The sequence below is a fragment of the Otolemur garnettii genome, unplaced genomic scaffold, assembly GCF_000181295.1.
Source record: "Otolemur garnettii isolate 467f Iridium unplaced genomic scaffold, OtoGar3 scaffold00096, whole genome shotgun sequence".
Lineage (NCBI taxonomy): Eukaryota > Metazoa > Chordata > Mammalia > Primates > Galagidae > Otolemur > Otolemur garnettii.
Window position 1 is genome coordinate 2,565,620 of NW_003852491.1, and position 20,996 is coordinate 2,586,615.

At 35.6% G+C, this 20,996-nt stretch overlaps 1 protein-coding gene across 3 annotated transcripts in view; it reads left to right on the top strand.

Annotated features, from left to right (window-relative positions):
* RBBP6 (RB binding protein 6, ubiquitin ligase) overlaps positions 1-20,996 on the top strand; it is a 38,430-nt gene that overhangs the window by 4,657 nt on the left and 12,777 nt on the right. For all 3 annotated transcript variants that reach the window (XM_003795738.2, XM_003795737.3, XM_023516697.1), the window contains 7 exons: positions 1,966-2,065; positions 8,903-8,939; positions 13,698-13,742; positions 15,810-15,898; positions 16,017-16,113; positions 16,468-16,607; positions 19,596-19,768. In XM_003795738.2, coding sequence (XP_003795786.1) covers positions 1,966-2,065; positions 8,903-8,939; positions 13,698-13,742; positions 15,810-15,898; positions 16,017-16,113; positions 16,468-16,607; positions 19,596-19,768 — 681 coding nt within the window. The remainder of the gene's footprint in view (positions 1-1,965; positions 2,066-8,902; positions 8,940-13,697; positions 13,743-15,809; positions 15,899-16,016; positions 16,114-16,467; positions 16,608-19,595; positions 19,769-20,996) is intronic.

Genomic DNA, 20,996 nt, shown 5'->3' on the forward strand with positions numbered 1-20,996 from the left:
CTTGGGAGGCTGAGGCAAGAGAATCACTTAAGTCCAAGAGTTTGAGGTTGCTGTGAGCTGTGATGCCACAGCACTCTACCAAGGGTGACATAGTGAAACTTGGTCTCAAAAATATTAATAATAATAATAAGCTATCTTGAGGCAGCACCTGTGGCTCAAAGGAGGAGGGCACCGGTCCCACATGCCAGAGGTGGCAGGTTTAAACCCAGCCAGGGCCAAAAAACTGCCAAAAAAAAAAATAATAATAAGCTGTCTTCAAAAGCTATTGTGAGGGCGGCACCTGTGGCTCAAACAAAGGAGTAGGGCGCGCCATATGCTGGAGGTGGCAGGTTCAAACCCAGCCCCGGCTAAAAACTGCAAAAAAAAAAAAAAAAAAAATGCTATTGTGAGTACATTTGAGAGTTGTTAAATATTTAGAAACTTCCTGGCAGGTGTTTGACACTGCTTTGTTTTTGGATTTAACCTTTTAAACATCTCTCATCTCTGCTGCTTCCCAATTTTTTTGACTCAGAGCTTGCTTGGAATTTGGGGAATTGCATTACTCTGATTGAATACCTGTGAAATATAGTTTACTACTTAAATATACTGAAAAAACTCTTGCCTGAGCAGTTTAGTTTAAAGCAGGAAAATACTGATAGCAATATGACTAAAAATGATAAAGCTGGTAAGATTCAAAAAAATTGGAAGAATAGAAGTAGTCAACCACTCTGCTAAATGACTTAAGAAAGTAAAAATACCATTAAGAGTGAACCCTGATGTCTGGTTGTATGATTAAAGGAGATGGCTATGTTTCTGCATCTTGTAGTGAGTTTCTTTTTCTGAATTTTTTTCTTAGCAAATGTTTTTACCATAGTTAAGGTTTGATTGCTTAGCATTCTTCCAGAGTATTATAAATAGTAATAGTCCAAGGAGTAGAAAAATAGGATCCATTCATCTTTCCTCTTGGTCATCTCAGAAAGTGACATCACTGTTTATCCAGTGGCTAAAGACAGGAATCCTGGAATTCCTTCTGGCCTGATTCCACCTGCTTTATCTTCCCAATATTCAGTCCCATCAGTGAGCTTTGTCAGTTCTTCCTGAAAACATTCTGTCTCCATTTTTCTCTGACACATCGTAACACACAAGCTATCATTATCTCTACCTGAATTATTTAGCAGCTTCCTTCTTAGTCACCATTTCTACTCTTGTAACATATTTTTCTTTAATATATATCAAATCATCACTTTGTTTAAAATCCTCAATGACTTCCTGTTGTACTTAGAATTAGAAACAGAATATAAATCAGTATGTGATCTACACCTTTCTAGTCATATTTCATATCTTTCATTTTCTTCAGCTCATTGGGCCTTTTGGGGTCATTTCTTCCTTGCTTTTCTCTCTGCCTGAAATATTCCTTATCTATTTCCTCCTCCCTGCGCCCCTTATCAATCTTCGAGTATCCTATGTAAGTTCCTCAGAGGGGCTTTCTTCAGACCAACATTCTATCCAAAGTTGCATTCCACCGTAAATTCTTTGCTAGAAAACTCTTCTTATTTACAACCTAGCATAATTTAATTTTTATTGTTTTCCCCAATAATAAGCTTCATGAGGGGGAGGGATCATAATACTCAATTCACGTTTAGGGTCTAGGAAAAATAGAATGTCTTCATTCTAAATAACAGCTTTTTCTCATAGTTAGCATATTCAGCATTTCTGGTTAAATAAACTAAATCTTACTGAGATTTGGAGTTCCACAAAAGTAGAGGTGTGCTAGATCGAAGAACCTATTCACACTGGTGTCCTTTGAAGAGAATCCTGTGGCTTTGGATTTTTGTTCTGACATTATTTAGATGCAAGGAACATGAACTTGTTAATATTTCTATCTAAGTTCATTTCCCGTAAAGTTTATATTTGGTTGAAGTTTTCTCATTCTTGGATACTTACTCAAATCTCCAAATAGAAATTCAACTATATTTTTATTTACAGAATATACTGATGATAACGCTCTAATCCCTAAGAATTCATCTGTAATTGTTAGAAGAATTCCCATTGGAGGTGTTAAATCTACAAGCAAGACATATGTTATGTAAGTATTTGTGAAATCTCGTGTACTTCTCAAAATAGACTTTTTTAAAAAGATTTTTTAATTTTATGAGAACAAGTTTATGTTAGAACTGAATACTTTAACCTTAACTCAAAACTTTGAGGATAGAGTTTCTGTTTTTTGTTTTTTTTTTTTCTGATTTCTTTTCCCAGTTAAATTGACTTATAGTTAAAAGAAAGCATTCTTATTAGGAAAACTTTGTTTCACATAGGCAGTATTTATAAAGGTAAGAAAGTGATATTCAAATCAGTCAGTAAATATTTCTGTACCCTTTTTGGGTTTGATTTGCCTACTATTTTTTGTGGTTCTGTTTTCTTTACCACAAAAATTTAAGAGTCATAGAAATCTGTCCTAAATATTTTGATGATGGCTCGGCGTCTATAGCTCAACCGGCTAAGGCACCAGCCACCTACACCTAAGGTGGCGGGTTCGAATCCCCAGCCCGGACCCGCCAAACAACAATGACGGCTGCAACCAAAAAATAGTCAGGTGTTGTGGCGGGCGCCTGTAGTCCAGCTACTTGGGAGGCGGAAGCAGGAGACTCGCTTGAGCCCAGGAGTTGGAGGTTGCTGTGAGCTGTAATGCCACGACACTCTACCCAGGGGGACAGCTTGAGGCTCTGTCTCAAAAAAAAAAAAAAAAAAATATTTTGATGACATCGAGAATATTTAGAAAGGTCGACATTCACTTTTTATCAAAAAGGAATTTTGATTGTGAGGCTGTAGAGTACATAGGATTTATGTGCATGGACAGGTGGGGAACTTTATCATGTTGGAAGGCCATAGTCAAGGCACATTCAAGAAACTTTAATTTTGCCCGTTATGGTAGCTCAGGCCTGTGATCCTGACACTGTGGGAGGCCGAGGCAGGTGGATTGCTTGAGCTCTCCAGTTTGAGACCAGCCTGAGCAAAAAGTGAGACCCCCATCTTTACGAAAAATAGAAAAACTGAAGCAAGAAGCTCACTTGAGCCTAAGATTTGGAGGTTGCTGTGAGCTATGATGCCACGGCACTCTACCCAGGGCGACAGCTTGATACTTTTTGTCTCAAAAAAAAAGAAGAACTTCAATTTGATGTACTTAAAAATGTACATTATTTTTTAAAAATCTTAACTACTATGTATTTCAGTTTTCAAAATTGAAAACTATTTGTTCATTTTAAAATTAACCTTTTAATGAGTTTGTTATATCTGCTTTTTGTTGTAAAGCATTTGAATATTTGTTTATTTTTTTCCCTCTTTTTTTGCATTTGAATATTTTGTTGCCTAGTTTTAGTTGATCCTCTAGATGAGTATCAGTCATTTGTGGGCTGAAGGGTGTCTTGATTTAGGTTAGGTAGGGAGAATGTAGGTTGACAATAGGTGATTAAAAAAGCAAGAAAGTATTTTTCCACGTTGCCAAAGGTACGTGTATATTCTACTGCATTTTTCTATGTTTCAGTTGGAGGTTTTTTTTTTGAGACAGAGTCTTGAGCTGTCACCCTTGGTAGAGGATGTGGCGGCACAGCTCACAGCAACCTCAGACTCTTGGGCTTAAGCGATCCTCTTGCCTCAGCCCAAGTAGCTGGGATTACAAGCGCCTGCCACAATGCTGGGCTATTTTTTGTTGGAAGTTGCCATTGTTGTTTAGTTGTCCTGGGCTGGGTTTGAACCCACTACCCTCCCTGTACGTGGTTGGCACCGTAACCACTGTGCTATGTGTGCTGAGCCAATTGGAGCTTTTTTACCGTCAAATGGTAACTTCAAAATGTCATCTAGTGACAATTCATTGATATGGCTGAAATGCTAACTTGAGTATGATGTCGTGATTCTCAAAATCAGTGAACCATTCATTGTATTCTCCTAGTAATAGGTCTGTAACAGCTGCGTACTCTTCAGATGATTCTCATTTATTATCTGCTTATCAGTGACTTTTGCTAACTAGGGGAAGTGTTCATCCAGAATTTCCTTTTGAAGAATTTTTTGGGTTTTCTGTTGTTTTTGTTTTTAAGCCAGTTTCTCACTCTGTTGCCCTGGGTAGAGTGCCATGACATCAGCTTAGCTCACAGCAAGTTCAAACTCTTAGGCTTAAGCAGGCCTCTTGCCTCAGCCTCCCAAGTAGCTGGAGATTACAGGTGCCTCGTATGACTCCTGGCTAGTTTTTCTGTTCTTAGTAGAGTAGGGGCCTCCCTCTTGCTCAGGCTGGTCTCAAACTCCTGAGCTCAGTGGATCCACCCTCCTCAGCCTACCAGAGTGTTAGGATTAAGGCATGAGCCACCACAGCTGGCCTGAAGAATTGCTTTAAAAAAACAGCGTTTTTTTAAATGTTTGAATTTTTTTCCTTAACTTAGTGTTACCTTGCAAAGTAGTAGTCAGATTGTTTTGATTTGATATAGTAGCACACAAAAATACTGCATTCCTATAGAAATCTTCCAATAATCCTCATTGCTGATTCTGTTCTTCATAAAATTTAATTATCTCTTCTCACAAAGATAAAATAGGTGATTTTAAATCACCAGTTGTTGCCAACCTACATTCTACCTAACCCAGATCAAGACACACAGATATTAACACCTGTCCCTGTGATAACCAGCTGCTCTTAAGAAATACACAGAAACTCCACTCTGAATACCTCTTTCAACTTTAGCATGTTACAAAACTGATGGTGCCTTGTTGCATTTGCATGAATATAGTTAAAAATACTTATAACTTGTTGCAAAGTGTCATTTAAAATAGTAACTTTAGCACAGAGATTTTGTTGATGCAAGATACAAGGAAAAGAAATGAAAACATCTGGATCTGTTAATATTTCTTTTATCTGCAGTAAACCTTCGTGTTTTCTTGTTAGGATCTATCTGTACTGTGTTTCCCCAAAAATAAGACCTACCTGCAAAATACACCCTAGCAGGATTTTTATGCATTTGTTAAATATAAGCCCTACCCTGATAATAAGACCTAGTGATGGGTGTGGCTATGCAGATATGCATGTTGCCAGGGAAGGGAAGACATCCCCTGAAAATAAGCCCTAATGTATCTTCTTAAGAAAAAATAAATGTAAGACAGTCTTATTTTCAGGGAAACAGTACATAAACCACTTACCCAAATTCAGTCCAACTTCACAACATTTGTCGGGAAAGTTGTTGAAGACAACTATTCCCTATGTTCTGTTTACAAGAGTGCCCAAAGCAAGTAACTTTTCACAACAAAGAAAAACTTGTATTAGGACCCCTGTGAAGTATAAAACCTGAGCTGAGTCAATGGTATCCGTTGATTCACCGAAGTGATTGAATATATATTTTCCTTTAGAAATTTGGCATGAAGTTCTGTTATGTTGAAGGCCAATTCATGCTGCCATTTAGCCATGGTTCTTTATCCTGGCAAGAGGCAGTTGTTTGTACTTAGAAATATTAGTAAGGTCTAAATATCCTACAAATTTAACGACACATTCTTTTACAATTTCTGCATCATTGAATAGCTTCCCTTTTTTCCCTGACAATATAAGCTGCTTTTTAAGTTGTTTCAGTAGCATTATTTCTAGGTCTTATTGCTGCTTGAAAGAATTGTCTTTGTTTTTGCTTTTCATCTTATTAACACAACCTTTTACACTTCTCCCTCTAAAGTATTTGTGATACCCTGTGCATGTTAAAACACTGATTAAGCATTGAATTTCTTTTTTTTTTTTTTTTGGCTGAGGCTGTGTTTGAACCCGCCACTTGACATATGGCAGAGATACAAAATACAGTGGCTGCCTGAGCCTTGAATTTCTTTAATGTTGATAGTGCAGCTCTTTATCTTTAGTGGAAACAAGATAATAATTGCAATTCCCAATCTTCATTAAAAATCTGTTTTCTTCTTCAGCATTCTCTTGGCCATCTTTGACTTGATGGGCTGTTAAGTAGATAGAAATTTAAAATATTGCCAAGATGTACAACTATCCACAAATTACACTTCAGACAGAGACACCTTTGTCAAAAGTTGATTAACAGGGTGGTGCCTGTGGCTCAAAGGAATAGGGCGCCGGCCCCATATACCAGAGGTGGTGGGTTCAAACCCGGCCCCGGCCAAAAACTGCAAATTAAAAACTAAAAAGTCAAATTAAAACTGTTTCCCTTGTGTTTCAGGCATATTGAAAAAAAAAATTAACAGACTGGCGTACAAGACCCCTATACACTCACATACTAGCCTTGTGTGGTAGTGGTATCAGTCAGGGGAAGTTAGAACTAAATCATGAACATAGCAGATGTCAGTTCAGCTCTTATGACTTACTAATGTTCTAATGTGCCTGTCAGTCTAGGGGGATTATAGAAGACAAAATTGTTCTGTAAAATTTGGATTCAGTTAAAAGACCACATCTGAGGACAGAGGTTTGCCACCCCTGGCATAGACACTGGGACCAGACTTAGGTTTGACTCTGCTTACTGCTTTATGCCAGTTGTATGTTGTATCTCAGATTACTCAAAAATAAAGAAGGCCAGCACAGTGGCTCATACTTATAATCCTTATACTCTGGGAGGCCATGGCAGGTAGATTACCTGAGACCAGCCTGAACCAGAGAGAGAGCCCATCTCTAAAAATAGTCAGACACTATGGGAGGCTGAGCCCAAGAGTTTGAAGTTGCTGTGAGCTATGGTGCCACACCACTCTCAAGTGCATCAAAGTGAGACCCTGTTCTTTAACTTTCTCTGCTTTGTTATTTTATTAATGAAAACAGAACTCTTAATGTGTGAAAAGGGCAGTAACTTAGGCTATTTAAAGGGTAGTGATTTCCACTTAGAAACTAGGTAGCTTTGGCCATGTGCAGTGCCTTACACCTGTAATCCCAGGGCTCTGGGTGGTGCCTGTGGCTCAAAGGAGTAGGGCACCGGCCCCGTATGCCGGAGGTGGTGGGTTCAAACCCAGCCCTGGCCAAAAACTGCAAAAAAAAAAAAAAACAAAAAAAACAAAAAAAAAAAAAAAAAAATCCCAGGGTTCTGGGAGGCCAAGGCGAGGAAATAGCTTGAAGTAGTACTTCAGGACCAACCTGGGCAACATAGAGAAAGTCTATTTGTATTAAATTAAAATTAAAAATTAGTTGTGTATGTTGGCACACTATGGTGCCAGCTATTCAGGAGGCTGGGATAAGAAGTATTTGAGCCCAGGAGTGTGAGGTTATAGAGAGCTAAGATTACATTCCCCTCTGGGCAACAGTGAGACCCTATCTTTAAACAAGAAGAAAGAAAAAAAAAATAGAAATTAGGTTTGAAATTCTGGCAAATTTTATTCTGCTTTGTATCAAAAAAGTTTCTGGAATTTGCCAGTCCTGTGAAATGCAGTATGTTCTTGGAATGGAATTAAAGTCATTTCTTGGAGTTTTATACTCATTGGCAAGAATTCATTCATTCTAAAATTTTTTCTTATTAATTTGTTGTTTCCATATCTTAACATTTGCTGGTCCTTTTGTGTAATATATTCTGTATAGTATCAACATTAAAAAACTGGATCCCTTTTTTGTAAATTTTTGGTGAATTAAGTGGCCTGTGCTTTTTGCTTTAAGTGAGTCTAAGAATTGTAAATTATAAGAAGGGAATTCCTACAATCTAGTATGAAATGGCACTTTATTAAGTCCTTTTTGTTTAAATAGCAAGCATTCAGTTTCTGTAGGTTTTTTTTATATTCAGAAACTGTTGAGGAAAGAAATTTTAAGTACATGGCAAAATAAGTTGCCTCTTACACATAATTGATGCCAGTTCACCTAATAGGATTTTATTTGTAAAATAATTTTCATAAAATGCCTCTGAGTTTGCTGAGCAAATACAAGAAAATGAAAGCTCATTTTTTTTTTTTATGTTTGTACTTCTAAATCATGCACAGACCTAGAAACTCCTTTTAGATGCTATCTTAACATTTTTCTATAGTTAAGGTATGAATAACATAGGCCTAAAACTAAGCATTTAAAGGCTGTATTTAACAACCTTGTTGCCATTCATGTGCGGACTTAAAGAAATTTCTTTTCAAGTTTAATTTGTGGGTTCTTTTTTTTTTTTTTTTTTTTTGGAGACAGAGCCTCAAGCTGTCACCCTGGGTAGCCATGGCATCACAGCTAACAGCAACCTCCAACTCCTGAGCTTATGCGGCGATTCTCTTGCCTCGGCCTCCCAAGTGGCTGGGACTACAGGCACCCGCCACAATGCGCGGTTATTTTTTGGTTGTAGTTGTTTGGCTGGCCCAGGTTGGATTCGAACCTGCCAGCTCTGGTGTATGTGCCTGGTGCCTTAGCTGCTTGAGCTGAAGGCACTGAGCCTGTAGGTTCTTTTAAACATAAAATTGTCCAATTTAAAATCTGGGAGTTAGAATTCTTTTCAATTAATTTTAAAAATGAAAATAGCTATCCTTTTTCTTGGATTTGAAAATTAGTTTTCAGAGCACAGCAGTTTCTCAGGGGTCTAAATTGTAAACGTTGACAACAGTGCTCTTCCTTTACGAAAATCTGGTGGGTTTACATTTGGACCTATTCAGAAAGGGGAGAGAAATATAATTCAGTTTTTAGCCTTTTAATAATAAACCTCAAAGTTTCTAAACAACAAACCCACACACTACCTTTCAGAAAACATTTATTGTAAGTGGCAGCAGATACTTACTTTAGAATTCTGTGGCATGGAACTTTTTGGGAAATCACAAATGTATCTTAAGGTGTTCAAAGGTAGTAAAGGTAGCACTTTAGTCATCCAAAAATTGACTTTTAACATTTTTGTACCAAAGGGAAATTGTGTTTTTAGAAATGTGTGATTGAAGATGTAAGATTTATTAGCACAAAAGTTCATAAGTAGCTAATGTTAGTTTTTTTTGTTTTTGTTTTGTTTTTTAGAAGTCGAACTGAACCAGTGATGGCAACTACAAAAGCAGTATGTAAAAACACAATCTCACACTTTTTCTACACATTGCTTTTACCTTTATAATGTAGAAGTGAAGTAAATCATTTTAGACCTTAATATCCAACTGATCATAGTACATATTGTAAATAAAATGTATTTTGATGACAGCTCAGTTGAATATGGATATTTATGGCATAAATTGCACACTTATTTTGTAGAAATGGGTAATTTGTGCCCATAACACTGTTTCATATTAAATTGATAGCATTTTCCCTGTATGACACTGTGTTGTACAGTTAATGTATGATCCTTTTTAGATCGTTTAGGTTTTACACTAATGAACATGATGACATGTTCTACATCTGTCTGTCTATAGTTAGTATTTTGTATGTATGTACAGGCTGTTGTGTGCTTTTTGTTTCTTGCAATAAAAAAATGTTTGGAGTGTATATTTTGCCATTTTCACGTTGTATCACTTAGTTTTTGTTAGTTTTTTTTTTCCTGCCTGATTGATGGCTTTCAAAAATGCATTAGCAACATGCAAAGCTTATTAAAGTTTGATGCTTTCTCCAAGTTCAAACACATCATAGAAAAGAGCTTTCCAGAAACCATTTATGCACCCTTATTATTTATATTTAGTCTTGCTTTATTTGGCAATTTTGAGCTCCTGTTCTTTGTTGACAACTGTACTTACAAAGTGAAACTCGAAATTGGGGCCCTGTATGAATATGTTTCAGTGTTTTTGATGATTTTATATAATTGGGTACATGGTTTTCAGAGTATACTATGAGACCCTCCTTTATCTAGTCAACTTAAATGTCCAAATTGGAATATTTCCCTCTTTCTCAGAGGATACTAAAATGCTGCATTAATTAATTCTTAGACCGTTGAAAGCTATAGCTTATCAAAGGTAACTTCCTTAACCAGGATAACATCTTAATTTTTGCAATCACAGATTAACCTTAAGTGTGACACCATTTTGACTTTGAAGCTCTAAAAGGTAGCAGCATTTCAAAGTTGGGGGGTAAAACATCTGTTTTAGAATACAGGTCTATCGTAATGGGGTTCTGTAAACTTGATGGTTCTCTAAACATTTTACTGCTCAGGCTTGATATTGTACACAATACAAGATGTCTGAAAGCTTCATTTAGAATTCAAGGGTATTGCTTGCTATTTCACTTTATACTTTTAAATATTACTGATCTTTGTGTATGAGGCATTTCACTAACCTTGAATCATTGAATCTTAAATACAACATAGATATCTGAACTTTGGACTTGTTCTCTAGAGTATATGGCCTTTAGTTCTCATGAAACTAAACACAGAGATTCAAAGATCAAAAGTCTTAGTGTTTTGGGGTTTTTTCCCTCTTTTGGATATATGGTTTTTTTCTTTTTTCTTTTTTTTTTTTAAGCATAATGCTGTAAAAACTGTCCAAGTTTCTGTTTTGCTGGTGATTGGTTTAAAACTGATTTTTATGTATCCAAATGCTAGCACAAATCAGATCGACTATCCTGGTTACTGTAGTAGTTAATGTAACACATTTTGTATAAAGTACATTTTATATAGCATTTAAACTAATTCAGATGAAGTTTTATTTCTTGAAAACAATTACTTCCTTTTTGTTTATTAGCATGTGTATAAACACAAATCACATGTTCATAAATAAAGTTAACATTCTTTTAGCCTTGTGTGTTCCCTGGCATGTCTGTATTACATTTATAAGAAGCAGTTTATTTTAAGCTTGTTTAGATTTCTCTTTTTTTTTTAAGACTTTAAAAGTGGCTTTAAATTTTTAGGTAGAATTATCTGAAATGAAGACGTTAAATACCTATTATCCCCATTATTTATTTGCTTGGGGTACATTTGCTGACATTTAGAATGAGAGAGAGTATACTCATCAAGCATAATTAGTGCCCATCTAAGGAGGCTTAAAAGTCATGTGGATTATACACATTCACAGAAGCACAGTAAATAGAGGCCCTTAGCCAATGTTTTTATTCTGATTAGAAGTAATAAATGCATACATTTCTGGCCATTTAAGCCAACTCTAATCAAGGGTGGCTGTTTTCATATTCCCTAGCATTATTTTATTTAGTCATCCTTCCATATTGGTAGACCAGAGATGGGTGTTTTTCTGCTGACTGAACATCAGAATTAGATTTTGTAGGATCCTTTAAATTCAAGCAAATATAATTGGCACAAAAGATTTTAGATCCTTGCTCCCAGAAGAAAGAAAACCCTTAAATAGATTCCAGGGAAGAGGGGGGTTAATTTTAATGTCTGCACTATGCATTGATCAGTTTGTAAAGATTTTTTTTAAGGTGGCAGTCTTTTTTTTTTACCCATTACTATCCCACTAAGAGTCACTATTTTTATTGATGTTTTAAGTACATATAAATTCTTAATAATTTTTAAGCCATTCTTTGTCAGCATTTTCACTCATTTCTTAACACCTTGCTTTATGTAGAAAACAAAATTGGATGCTTTTCTAAATTTGTAGTAAATTTGACCTTGTTGGATTATGAGGTATTTAGGGGTGATAGTCATTACTTGGTGGGAAAAAGGTGATTTAGGTGCAATTGCATATCTGAAACCACTTTCAACTCAATAACTACATGGTATAATAAAAATTTAGAAGAAGGCTAAAAGGAAAGGATGAAGAAGGCCCAGCTTAAAAATAAAAACAAGTCATTTCTTAAGTGTCAGAAGTGGGGAGACTTTTAAAGAATGTCTCGGTTTCATTGGTAAGAAAGTTAATATAGTTGGTTGTTTTCTTTCTAAGAAAATTATCCGTATTTTTATTCTAGATAGTGATGGGCTATTTTTAAAGGCTAGTAATTTGTTTCATTGGCTAGAAACATAGTATAAATGATGGTTGACAGTATTTAGTCCTTGTTACTTAAATTGAAGCAATTCCTGGTTGGTATAAAATGTAACCCTCTTGAAACAGATTGAGTAGGTCAGATTTTATTATATATATGCTTTTGAGTTTTTTTCCTACTTGCCCCTTGAGATTAGTTCTTAGGAAAAAATACTTCAAAGCTTGGCAAGAATGAGAACCCAGTGACAAATTATGTGGTTATGCAGTTGTACATCAGGAATGTGGGACTAGTGCATTATGAACTCTTTTACGGCCCCTCAACGTGGAGCAGAGAACCTTTTGTCTGAATTAACATTCCAGTAATTAAGTCCATCAAACTAACTTTTAAAACCCTAAGATACTTGTGAAATGTACCTGATCTTTAGTCATAGGTGTTTTTATTTACATTTATTGGATCCCTACTGTGGTGGGCAAGGCCGAGAACTTCATATTGAGACTGGTTACATTTCTATTCCAGGCTCTTAAGTCATGCTGCTTTTATTTTAATACTCTTGGTTCTCTGGATAGTTGAAAAATATCAGAAGACTTTTTTCTTTGATCCAGACATCTTGCGTTACCTCCATTTTAAACAAGAGAGCTGACCAGTAATGCGTGAGAAACTTAAAACATTATAACATGTTGAACAAGGAAACTACTTATTACATTAGGAAGCTGTAGGGAAAGCTTATTTTCAGGGTTACTTGGTAAAAATATCTGTGTGTATGTGTGTTTATACAAACATACTCTTTTTAAAAACTGATAACTAAAATAATTTTAGGGGATTGTATAATAAAAAAAATTTAATGTTACATTTTAAAGTATATTTTTTAAAGCCCCTTTATATCCTTATATGTAGATATTTGCTCTGTTTAAGTTTCTTTTTTCTTAGCCGGGCATGGTGGCCCATGCCTGTAATCGTAGCACTGGGAGACTGAGGCAGGTGGATTGCTTGAGCTCAGGAGTTGGAGACCAGCCTGGGCAAGAGTGAGACCCCATCTCTACTAAAAACAGAAAACCGAGGCAAGAGGATCACTTGAGCCCAGGAGTTTGAGGTTGCTGTAAGCTATGATGATGCCATGGCACTCTACCCAGGGTGACGGAGTGAGACTCTGTTGCTAAAAAAAAAGGAAAAAAAAGGTTTTTTCCCCAAATATTAGAATCCATCACATATGTGACTGCTGTTCACCCTTTCCCCAGGCTGCCTTTCTTTTACTTTTTTTTTTTATATTTAACATCTTTGCCCTAATAAAGCTGTGATTGCTTTGTTACTCTTTGTATTAAGAGAATAAACTTATTCAGGCTGAACAGTACATACTCAAAAAAGAAAGCAGCAATTATATGGGAACTGTTATTTATTAAAACAATTATCTGAGCTGTTAAAGAGCTGCTTGTTTTGGGTGGTGCCTGTGGCTCAAAGGAGTAGGGCACCAGCCCCATATGCTGGAAGTGGCGGGTTCAAACTCGGCCCTGGCCAAAAAAAAAAAAAAAAAAAAAAACTGCAAAAAAGCTGCTTGTTTTTATAATGTATAATGGCTTTGTGGGAAAATTAGAAGGATTTCTCTTTTCTCTTCTAGTGTACACTGTCTTGAGCATTATCAAATTTAGAGACCATTGAGAGACATGGGACTATTAGTATTCAGTCACTATTCTGAACATTTTCTTTGTGATAATACTTTTCTTTTCCCCATTTTTTCATTGTGATTGAGTCCCTTTCCCCCACAACCGATAGCCTTTATACTATGTATAAAATATGCAGGGAAGGGTGAAGTAGGTTGAGTTACACTTTCAGGCTTAAAGTAATGGTCTATAGAAAACTAAAAAAAAAAGCCCAATATTTGAACATTAAGTATCAGTAGGGGCTAAATGATCACTTTAAAATGTTTTCAGTTTGGAACTTGAATGTGTGTTTAATTTTTTGTGAACAGATTGATGACTCTTCTGCATCAATTTCTCTGGCCCAGCTTACAAAGGTATATATATTCTTGAAAATATAAATCTTTTTCTAACATTTTTTTTTAATGTGAAACCGTTTTTTAAGGGGTTGGGGGAGGATGTATTTTCCAAAAGCCTTGTACATGTTTTTACTATCCTGTAAAGAGTAGTTGCCGGTTCTTGAGAAGATAGGGGAGTACTTTGTCAGCCTCAGCGTAATGTTGGAGTGTTCATCTTCAAGACTTGAAGACACGAAGCTATACTTAATTAGTATTTTCTCTCATATATATATGTATTTTAATTATACATTGGAAACTATAACAAGGTTCTGGAGGAATTTCCTGGTTTTGGCTATAAATTATGTGGACTTTTTTAAAGCAGCCAAAACAGAAGATTTCCTTTACATGGACGATTGCATGGTTATTTCTTGAATATTTGAATTGATCCTATGAAGGTCAATATTTTAAATGTGATAATAGTTGTTTCTTTATGCTGTAGACTTGTAGTCTGTCTACATTAGAAAAAGTTTTAAACAACCTAATTTGTTTGAACACAGACTACATGAATTGTGTAAGTGTGTGAAGCTGTTTGCAGGAATATACCAATGTGTATGTTTAGCAGAGGGGTAAATTGTTACCTCCTGAAATCTTTGTATATGCCGTGTTTTCCAATAAGATTGCTTGCATTTTCTGCTCAAGAATGTGTATCTTTTGTTTGGGAAAGCACTAGTGATGGATAACATTTTTAAAAAATAACATTTAACTTACAAATTGTGCCTTTAAAAAAAGAATAGGCAGACTTTTGAGGGCCAAGAAAGAAGTTGTCTAGTTTTACAACAATCCTTTTTTCCCTGCATCAGAACTGTGAAACCAAATTTAGCAATGAAGGAAGATTAATGAAAAGATGGGTTTTCCATTAGTGCTGTCCCTATCTTGTCCTTGGCTTTGTTATAAGTTGTGTCCTTTCCTCCTAGAATGTATCCCCCCAAAATGTCCTAGTAACAAATTGCTTTTTAAGCTCCTATTCTGGGAAAACTAAACGTTAAAATTCATTCTAAAACATAAAATGGACTAAGACTATTCTATTTTATAGTTCTATAATGCAGAGTGATTTAGCATAGAGTTAACTTCTTTAGTAGCTTGTAGTTTACTGTTTTTATTCTTCTGTACTGTAAGGACCATATTTGAGTTTTGGTCTATTCCTACCGTTGTTTCTTTGTGGGGAGAAGTTGGGGAGGTTTCGGGATTTTTTTTTTCTTTTTCATTTTTCAACTACAGGTATTTGTAAAATAATGTTTGGGTTCAAACAAATTAGTTGTTAAACATCTGTAATCCAGTTTTCTGTAAATGTTGCTATTGTTCTAAGCTCTGTTAATGTTAAGCATCTTTGTATATAAAATTACAATAAAATGTTAAAACTGGTTGCTTGTTTTGTGGATGAACGTAAAAACAAACCCAGTGAATGACTGGTATGAGTGCTAGATGCTTGAAAGTTCAAGTTATTAGAAATCACTCCCTTAGACCCTGCTTATATCTAGACTATTGTATATAAGACCTTAAAGATAAGCTATGAAACTTATGAAATTAATGTGGAGAGTTGAATTTACAATTGCAGATGCTCAGTACACATCTTTTGTACTTATTTTGAAACTAACCCACTACCTAAAAAGATTTCTAATTTCTAATATCTGTTACATAAAGTGTTCTGTCATTCTACCCAAACCCCTGCCTCCAAGTTGTAAATTATAATCATAATGCTCTGACACTTGAATTATTTTTATGATTTAAAAACATCAAGTGTTTTTCTTCTAATTAATCTCAGTTTTTAACTCTTAGAGGAGTGGTATGTAAATTTCAATGTAAGGTACAAACAGGGTCTAAGGTTTGAGTGCCCCCAGAAAGACTTTCTTCAGCCTCACAGACACTCAAACATCATGTAATGACCTAAGGACTTCCCAGTTCATCTTCCAGGTTATACATGTAAATAGCTATTTTTATGCAAGATTCGTTAGATACTGCTCTTTACAGGATGAGTGGTGTTGTCTTTGGCTGTGTGGTCTTAACTGTGTTTCTAATGTGTGTGTCAAATAATTACCTGTTAAACAGACTGCCAATCTGGCTGAAGCCAATGCTTCTGAAGAAGATAAAATTAAAGCAATGATGTCGCAATCTGGCCATGAATACGACCCAATCAAGTAAGTTCATAGGAGTTTTATACTAATAGGAACTTTTGGGGTGGGTTTTTCACCCCAGTTAAAAATATCACTTTTTAAAAGTCATCTGGTACATGTAATTTTTTTTTCCCTCTTTTAGTTACATGAAGAAACCTCTAGGTCCACCACCTCCATCTTATACCTGTTTCCGCTGTGGTAAACCTGGCCATTATATTAAGAATTGCCCAACAAATGGGGTAAGTTCAAAGTAGAAACTTCAATACACCTTATGTTTTTTAGAATTAACTATCGTCTTCTCTAATACAATAGCTAAAAGCATTCCTCTGGAGTCAAATTTGTCAGGCTTGGTTCTTGGTTCTGCCACTTGATGGTTCAGCAAGGTTCTTGCTCTCTCCAAACCTAATTTTTATTCTCTGAAATGGAAATAATAATATTACTTACTTCACATGGCAGTTGTGAGGACTAAATAATATCATCAGTGTAAAGCACTACAAATAATATGGGTAGTTAGTAAGTTCTGTATCATGTTACTGATTTATTAAATAAAGGTAACTGCTTTTTCTCTTCCTCTTCTTTTCATCCCCAAATAGGATAAAAACTTTGAATCTGGTCCTAGGATTAAAAAAAGCACTGGAATTCCCAGAAGTTTCATGATGGAAGTAAAAGATCCTAATATGAAAGGTGCAATGCTTACCAACACTGGAAAATATGCAATACCAACTATCGATGCGTAAGTATGCAAACTAGATATGACCTGTGGAGGCTACAGTCAGTCCCAGGGTGTAGTGTTTTAATATTGGGCTTGTAACTTGGCTAGTTGGATTCCTTAAGTACTTTGTACAAAGATCATCAGTCTTCACATGTTACATTTCTATGAGGCTGCAGTCTGCTCCATTTAAAGCAAATTTAAAATGGATTTGGGGATTTTTGTTAATCAGTGAGTGCCCCTTCCCTTGTAGTCTTCTAATTTTTTTCTTTTTCTGTCATTCCCTGCTTTCTTTCTCATTCACATACATACTCCCACAAAATCTTAATTATATATGCTGCTTCCATTTTTTAAGTGAACAAAACAAATTGTACTCATTATCAGAAACAAGAGGCTTGAGATTAGTTCTGTAATATGTCAAGGCAAATTTAAGTGGCAAGTACAAATGAAATACTGAGGTGTGTTGAATAAGTTTGGATATAGCATATGAGTAGGACTTATTTACAAACCATTAGTCTACATCAGCTATTACTGTTTAACATACCTAATGTTTAGTTTTAATGTGTATTCAGATTTTATTTTAGGAGTCAGTTTTTAATAAAATGGACAGACATAAAAATCTGGTGGCATGGTTCAACTAGATAGCTCTATTTTAATTATCTGCTGTTATTTACTATATTGAATTATCCTTTTGATTATCTTCAGCAGTTATGAACTCATAATACACAACACAATATTAAGTATTCCTTTAGGCTGTGGTTGTGTAACTATTGTGCATAAAAATCTTCTACAGAAATTGTTGAGCTGGGTGCAATGGCTCACACCTGTAATCCTAACACTCTGGGAGGCCGAAGCAGGTGGATTCTTTGAGTTCAGGAGTTCAAAATCAGCCTAAGCAAGAGCAAGACCCCATCTCTACAAAAAAACAAAGATAGAAAGAAAAATAGCCAGTTGTTGGGACTATACTATAATGGAGTCTGAGGCAAGTGAATCACTTGAGCACAGAAGTTTGAGGTTGCTGTGAGCTATGACACCAGAGCACTCTTTCCAGGGCAAAATAGTGAAACTCTGTCTCAAAAAAAAAAAAAAAAAAAAAAAGTGTTGAAAGATTCTGGTCCATTTGAGTGACTTTACATATACACAGAAAAAATTCTAGATGGTATGCCCCTTAGCCCTCAGTTATGTGAAAAGACCATGATTCTATATTCCAGGAAGATTATGAAGATTGGGGAACCTCAGAACATACTTTGAGAAGCATCCATTTAGAAAATAGTTGTTCATTATTCTCAGTGACACTCCCCACACAAAACCATAAACTGTTTGTAAGAATACAGATTTCCTCAGCTTCATGCTACAAGTATTGTTGAAGTGTAGTGTAGTGAGCGAGTGGAAATGATGAAAATGGCTATGCTATGAAAAATTAAATGATTTTGAATACTTTTTAGTGAATACAGTGTTTTGGTTCACAGTTAAGAATTAGTTTTCCTAAACTTCCAACCCTGCTTACTTCCTCAACTTCACCCCCATCTATTTTTTATCAGTCACCATTCTGTGTTTTTGTGGTTCATCTTAGAGCAGTTTGTTGTTGCACTGTTCTAATTCAGAGACATTTCATAGATGCCACCAAACCACTGTATGCTGAAATTGATGATTTTTATGGACACAAGAGCAGACCGCTTCATCCATGTTATGTAAAAGTTTTTAAAGAATAGAAATTCATTGGAAAAATTAATATCACCTGTGAACCCTAACTAATAATTAACTTCATTGCTTTTGAATGATGAAATACAAAAGCCCATTTGTGCCAAACCCAGCAAATATTGGGGAAAGATGGGAGTCCAACTATTTTAAATGAAACTTTCACCCTCTCCACTAACACCACTGATAAGCAACTCAGACTCTTCTTCTGTTTCTTTTTTTCTATCCTCTGTTCTCCTCTTTTTTTTTTTTTTCTTTTCTCTCTTTTGGGCAGTGGGAGACTCCTCTTTCACAAATTGGGAACAATGGGGCATAAGCAAATTGATACTTATTTCTGGAATCGTGGTGATGTCTATGGAGCAACTGCAACACAAATAACACACCTAAGGTACCCTACTCCGTACAGCTGAGATTCTTTCATTTTTAGCATTGAGATAAACACACTTTGTTCCTAAATGAAATAGGATTTCTCTAGGAATTCCTATGTTTTACAAATTTGCCTAATTTCAGAGAAGATGGGAATGTAGAAGCAGAGGTGAGAAGTCTGAGAAGAGCTTTTTTAATACCAACATTTCTGCAAAATGTATTTCTACAAAAAACTAGACCTAGACTGTCTGATGAGGTGTTACTTCACATGTTTATAACACATTTTTGACCATTTAAACCATTAATATTTCTTAATTGACTATAAACAGATTAATCTCTCTTGAAATACTAATTATAAGTAGGTCATTGGTTTCAAAGTCTCATTCTATTATTTATGTGGTGATGATACAGCATTTCCCTTGAACTATCTTCCCTTATAATGTCAGTACTAATTTTAGTTTCCCATCTTGTGGCATTCACTTCCAATACCTTTGCAGGTTTTTGGTACTGTTAAAATATGGAGAGGGAAGTTTGGTTTGGTTTGGTTTGATTCCCTCTGCCCTCCGTATCCCCCAAGGAAGGTGGAGTAGAAAAAATTATGATTAGGATGTTACCTAAGTCAGATCCTGTCTCTGCCGCATAGAGCTTTATGGCACTAAATGTATTGCTTTATCTCTCTGGGCCCTCAGTTGGTTCTTAATAGTTATGGATTCTAAGATCTTTTTAAGTGTTTTATGGCACATATTTGTTTCTTTTTGTTATATTTAGGGTTTTGTGTCTTTTTGTTTAGGGGAAGGACATGTATAACCATTGCCTTATTTTGGAAGATAAGCTTGTCTAAACTAATTTGGCAGTGTACTGAATTACATACTCCCATGTAGAAAATGTAATATGAATGAATACTCTGCATTCTTAACAATGCTAAAACATGAAAACCTTCTTTTACAGAGAAGCATATGCAATTGGGAAGAAAGAAAAACCACCCTTCCTACCAGAGGAGCCATCTTCTTCTTCAGAAGAAGATGATCCTATCCCAGATGAATTGTTGTGTCTCATCTGCAAAGATATTATGACTGATGCCGTTGTCATTCCCTGCTGTGGAAACAGTTACTGTGACGAATGTAAGAAGTGCTGAACATTTGAAGCTGCATATTTTAGAATATTTGTGTTTACTTGGAAAAGCTCTTACCAACATTGAGTATTTTAATCAAAATAATCAACAATTTTAATCAAAATATGCAATGTTGGTAGTATTGATCAAGAGCATTTATTGATGAAGTCTGTTTTTGTTGCTACATTTTTTAAACAATAACTTCTTTGGGCAGCGCCTGTGGCTCAAAAGGATAGGACTCCAGTCCCATATGCTGGAGGTGGCGGGTTCAAATCCAGCCCTGGCCAAAAATTAATAAATAAAAATAAAATAACTTCTCTTTGTACTTTTATTTAGTTAGTTATTTGAGACAGAATCTCACTTTGTTGCCCTAGGTACCATATCATGGCATCATAGCTCACAGCAACCTCAAATTCTTGGGCTCAAGCAATCCTCTTGCCTCAGCCTCCTGAGCAGTTGTGACTATACACTACCATGCCCAACTAATTTTTTCTATTTTTAGTAAAGACAGGGTCTCGGTTTTACTCAGGCTGGTCTTGAACTCCTGACCTCAAGAAATCTTCCTGCCTTGGCCTCCCAGAATTCTAGGATTAACAGGCATGAGCCACTGCCCCTAGCCAAGCCTTTTTAATTTCTAAAGATAATTTTGGGATATGCTGAGAGCCCTCCATGTACTTAGTTATATATCTTCAGATTCAACCAACACAGATCAGAAATATTTAGGGTGAGGGGTAGATAACAAAGCAACAATAAAGAATTATGAAAATTTTTGAACTTGAGAGTTCAAGACCAGCCTAAGCAACATTAATGAGACCCCATCTCTGAAATTTTAAAAACATGGTATGACAACTATTTACATAGCATTTACATTCTATTAGGTATTGCAAGTAATCTAGAGATGAAAAGTATACAGAGGATGTGCCTAGGTTATATGCAAATACTACACTATTTTATGTGAGGGCTTTAGCATTTGCAGGCTTTGGTATCCCCTGAGGATACCTGTAACTCTTTATTTTCAAGCCTTTTCAGTGAAGACCAAGGTCAAAAAGATATCACTTAAGACATTTCAGCATATGTCTTAGATTTAACAAAGCACTTATTACTTGATTTTTTACTTCCCTGAAGCATAATTATCAAATCTATAATTTAGTGTTGATCCTGCTTGCTGTGCTGTGTGTCTCATTTCCTTGCCTAAATAATGCTTGTTTTTTAAAAATGTCTTATGATGCTTTTTTTTT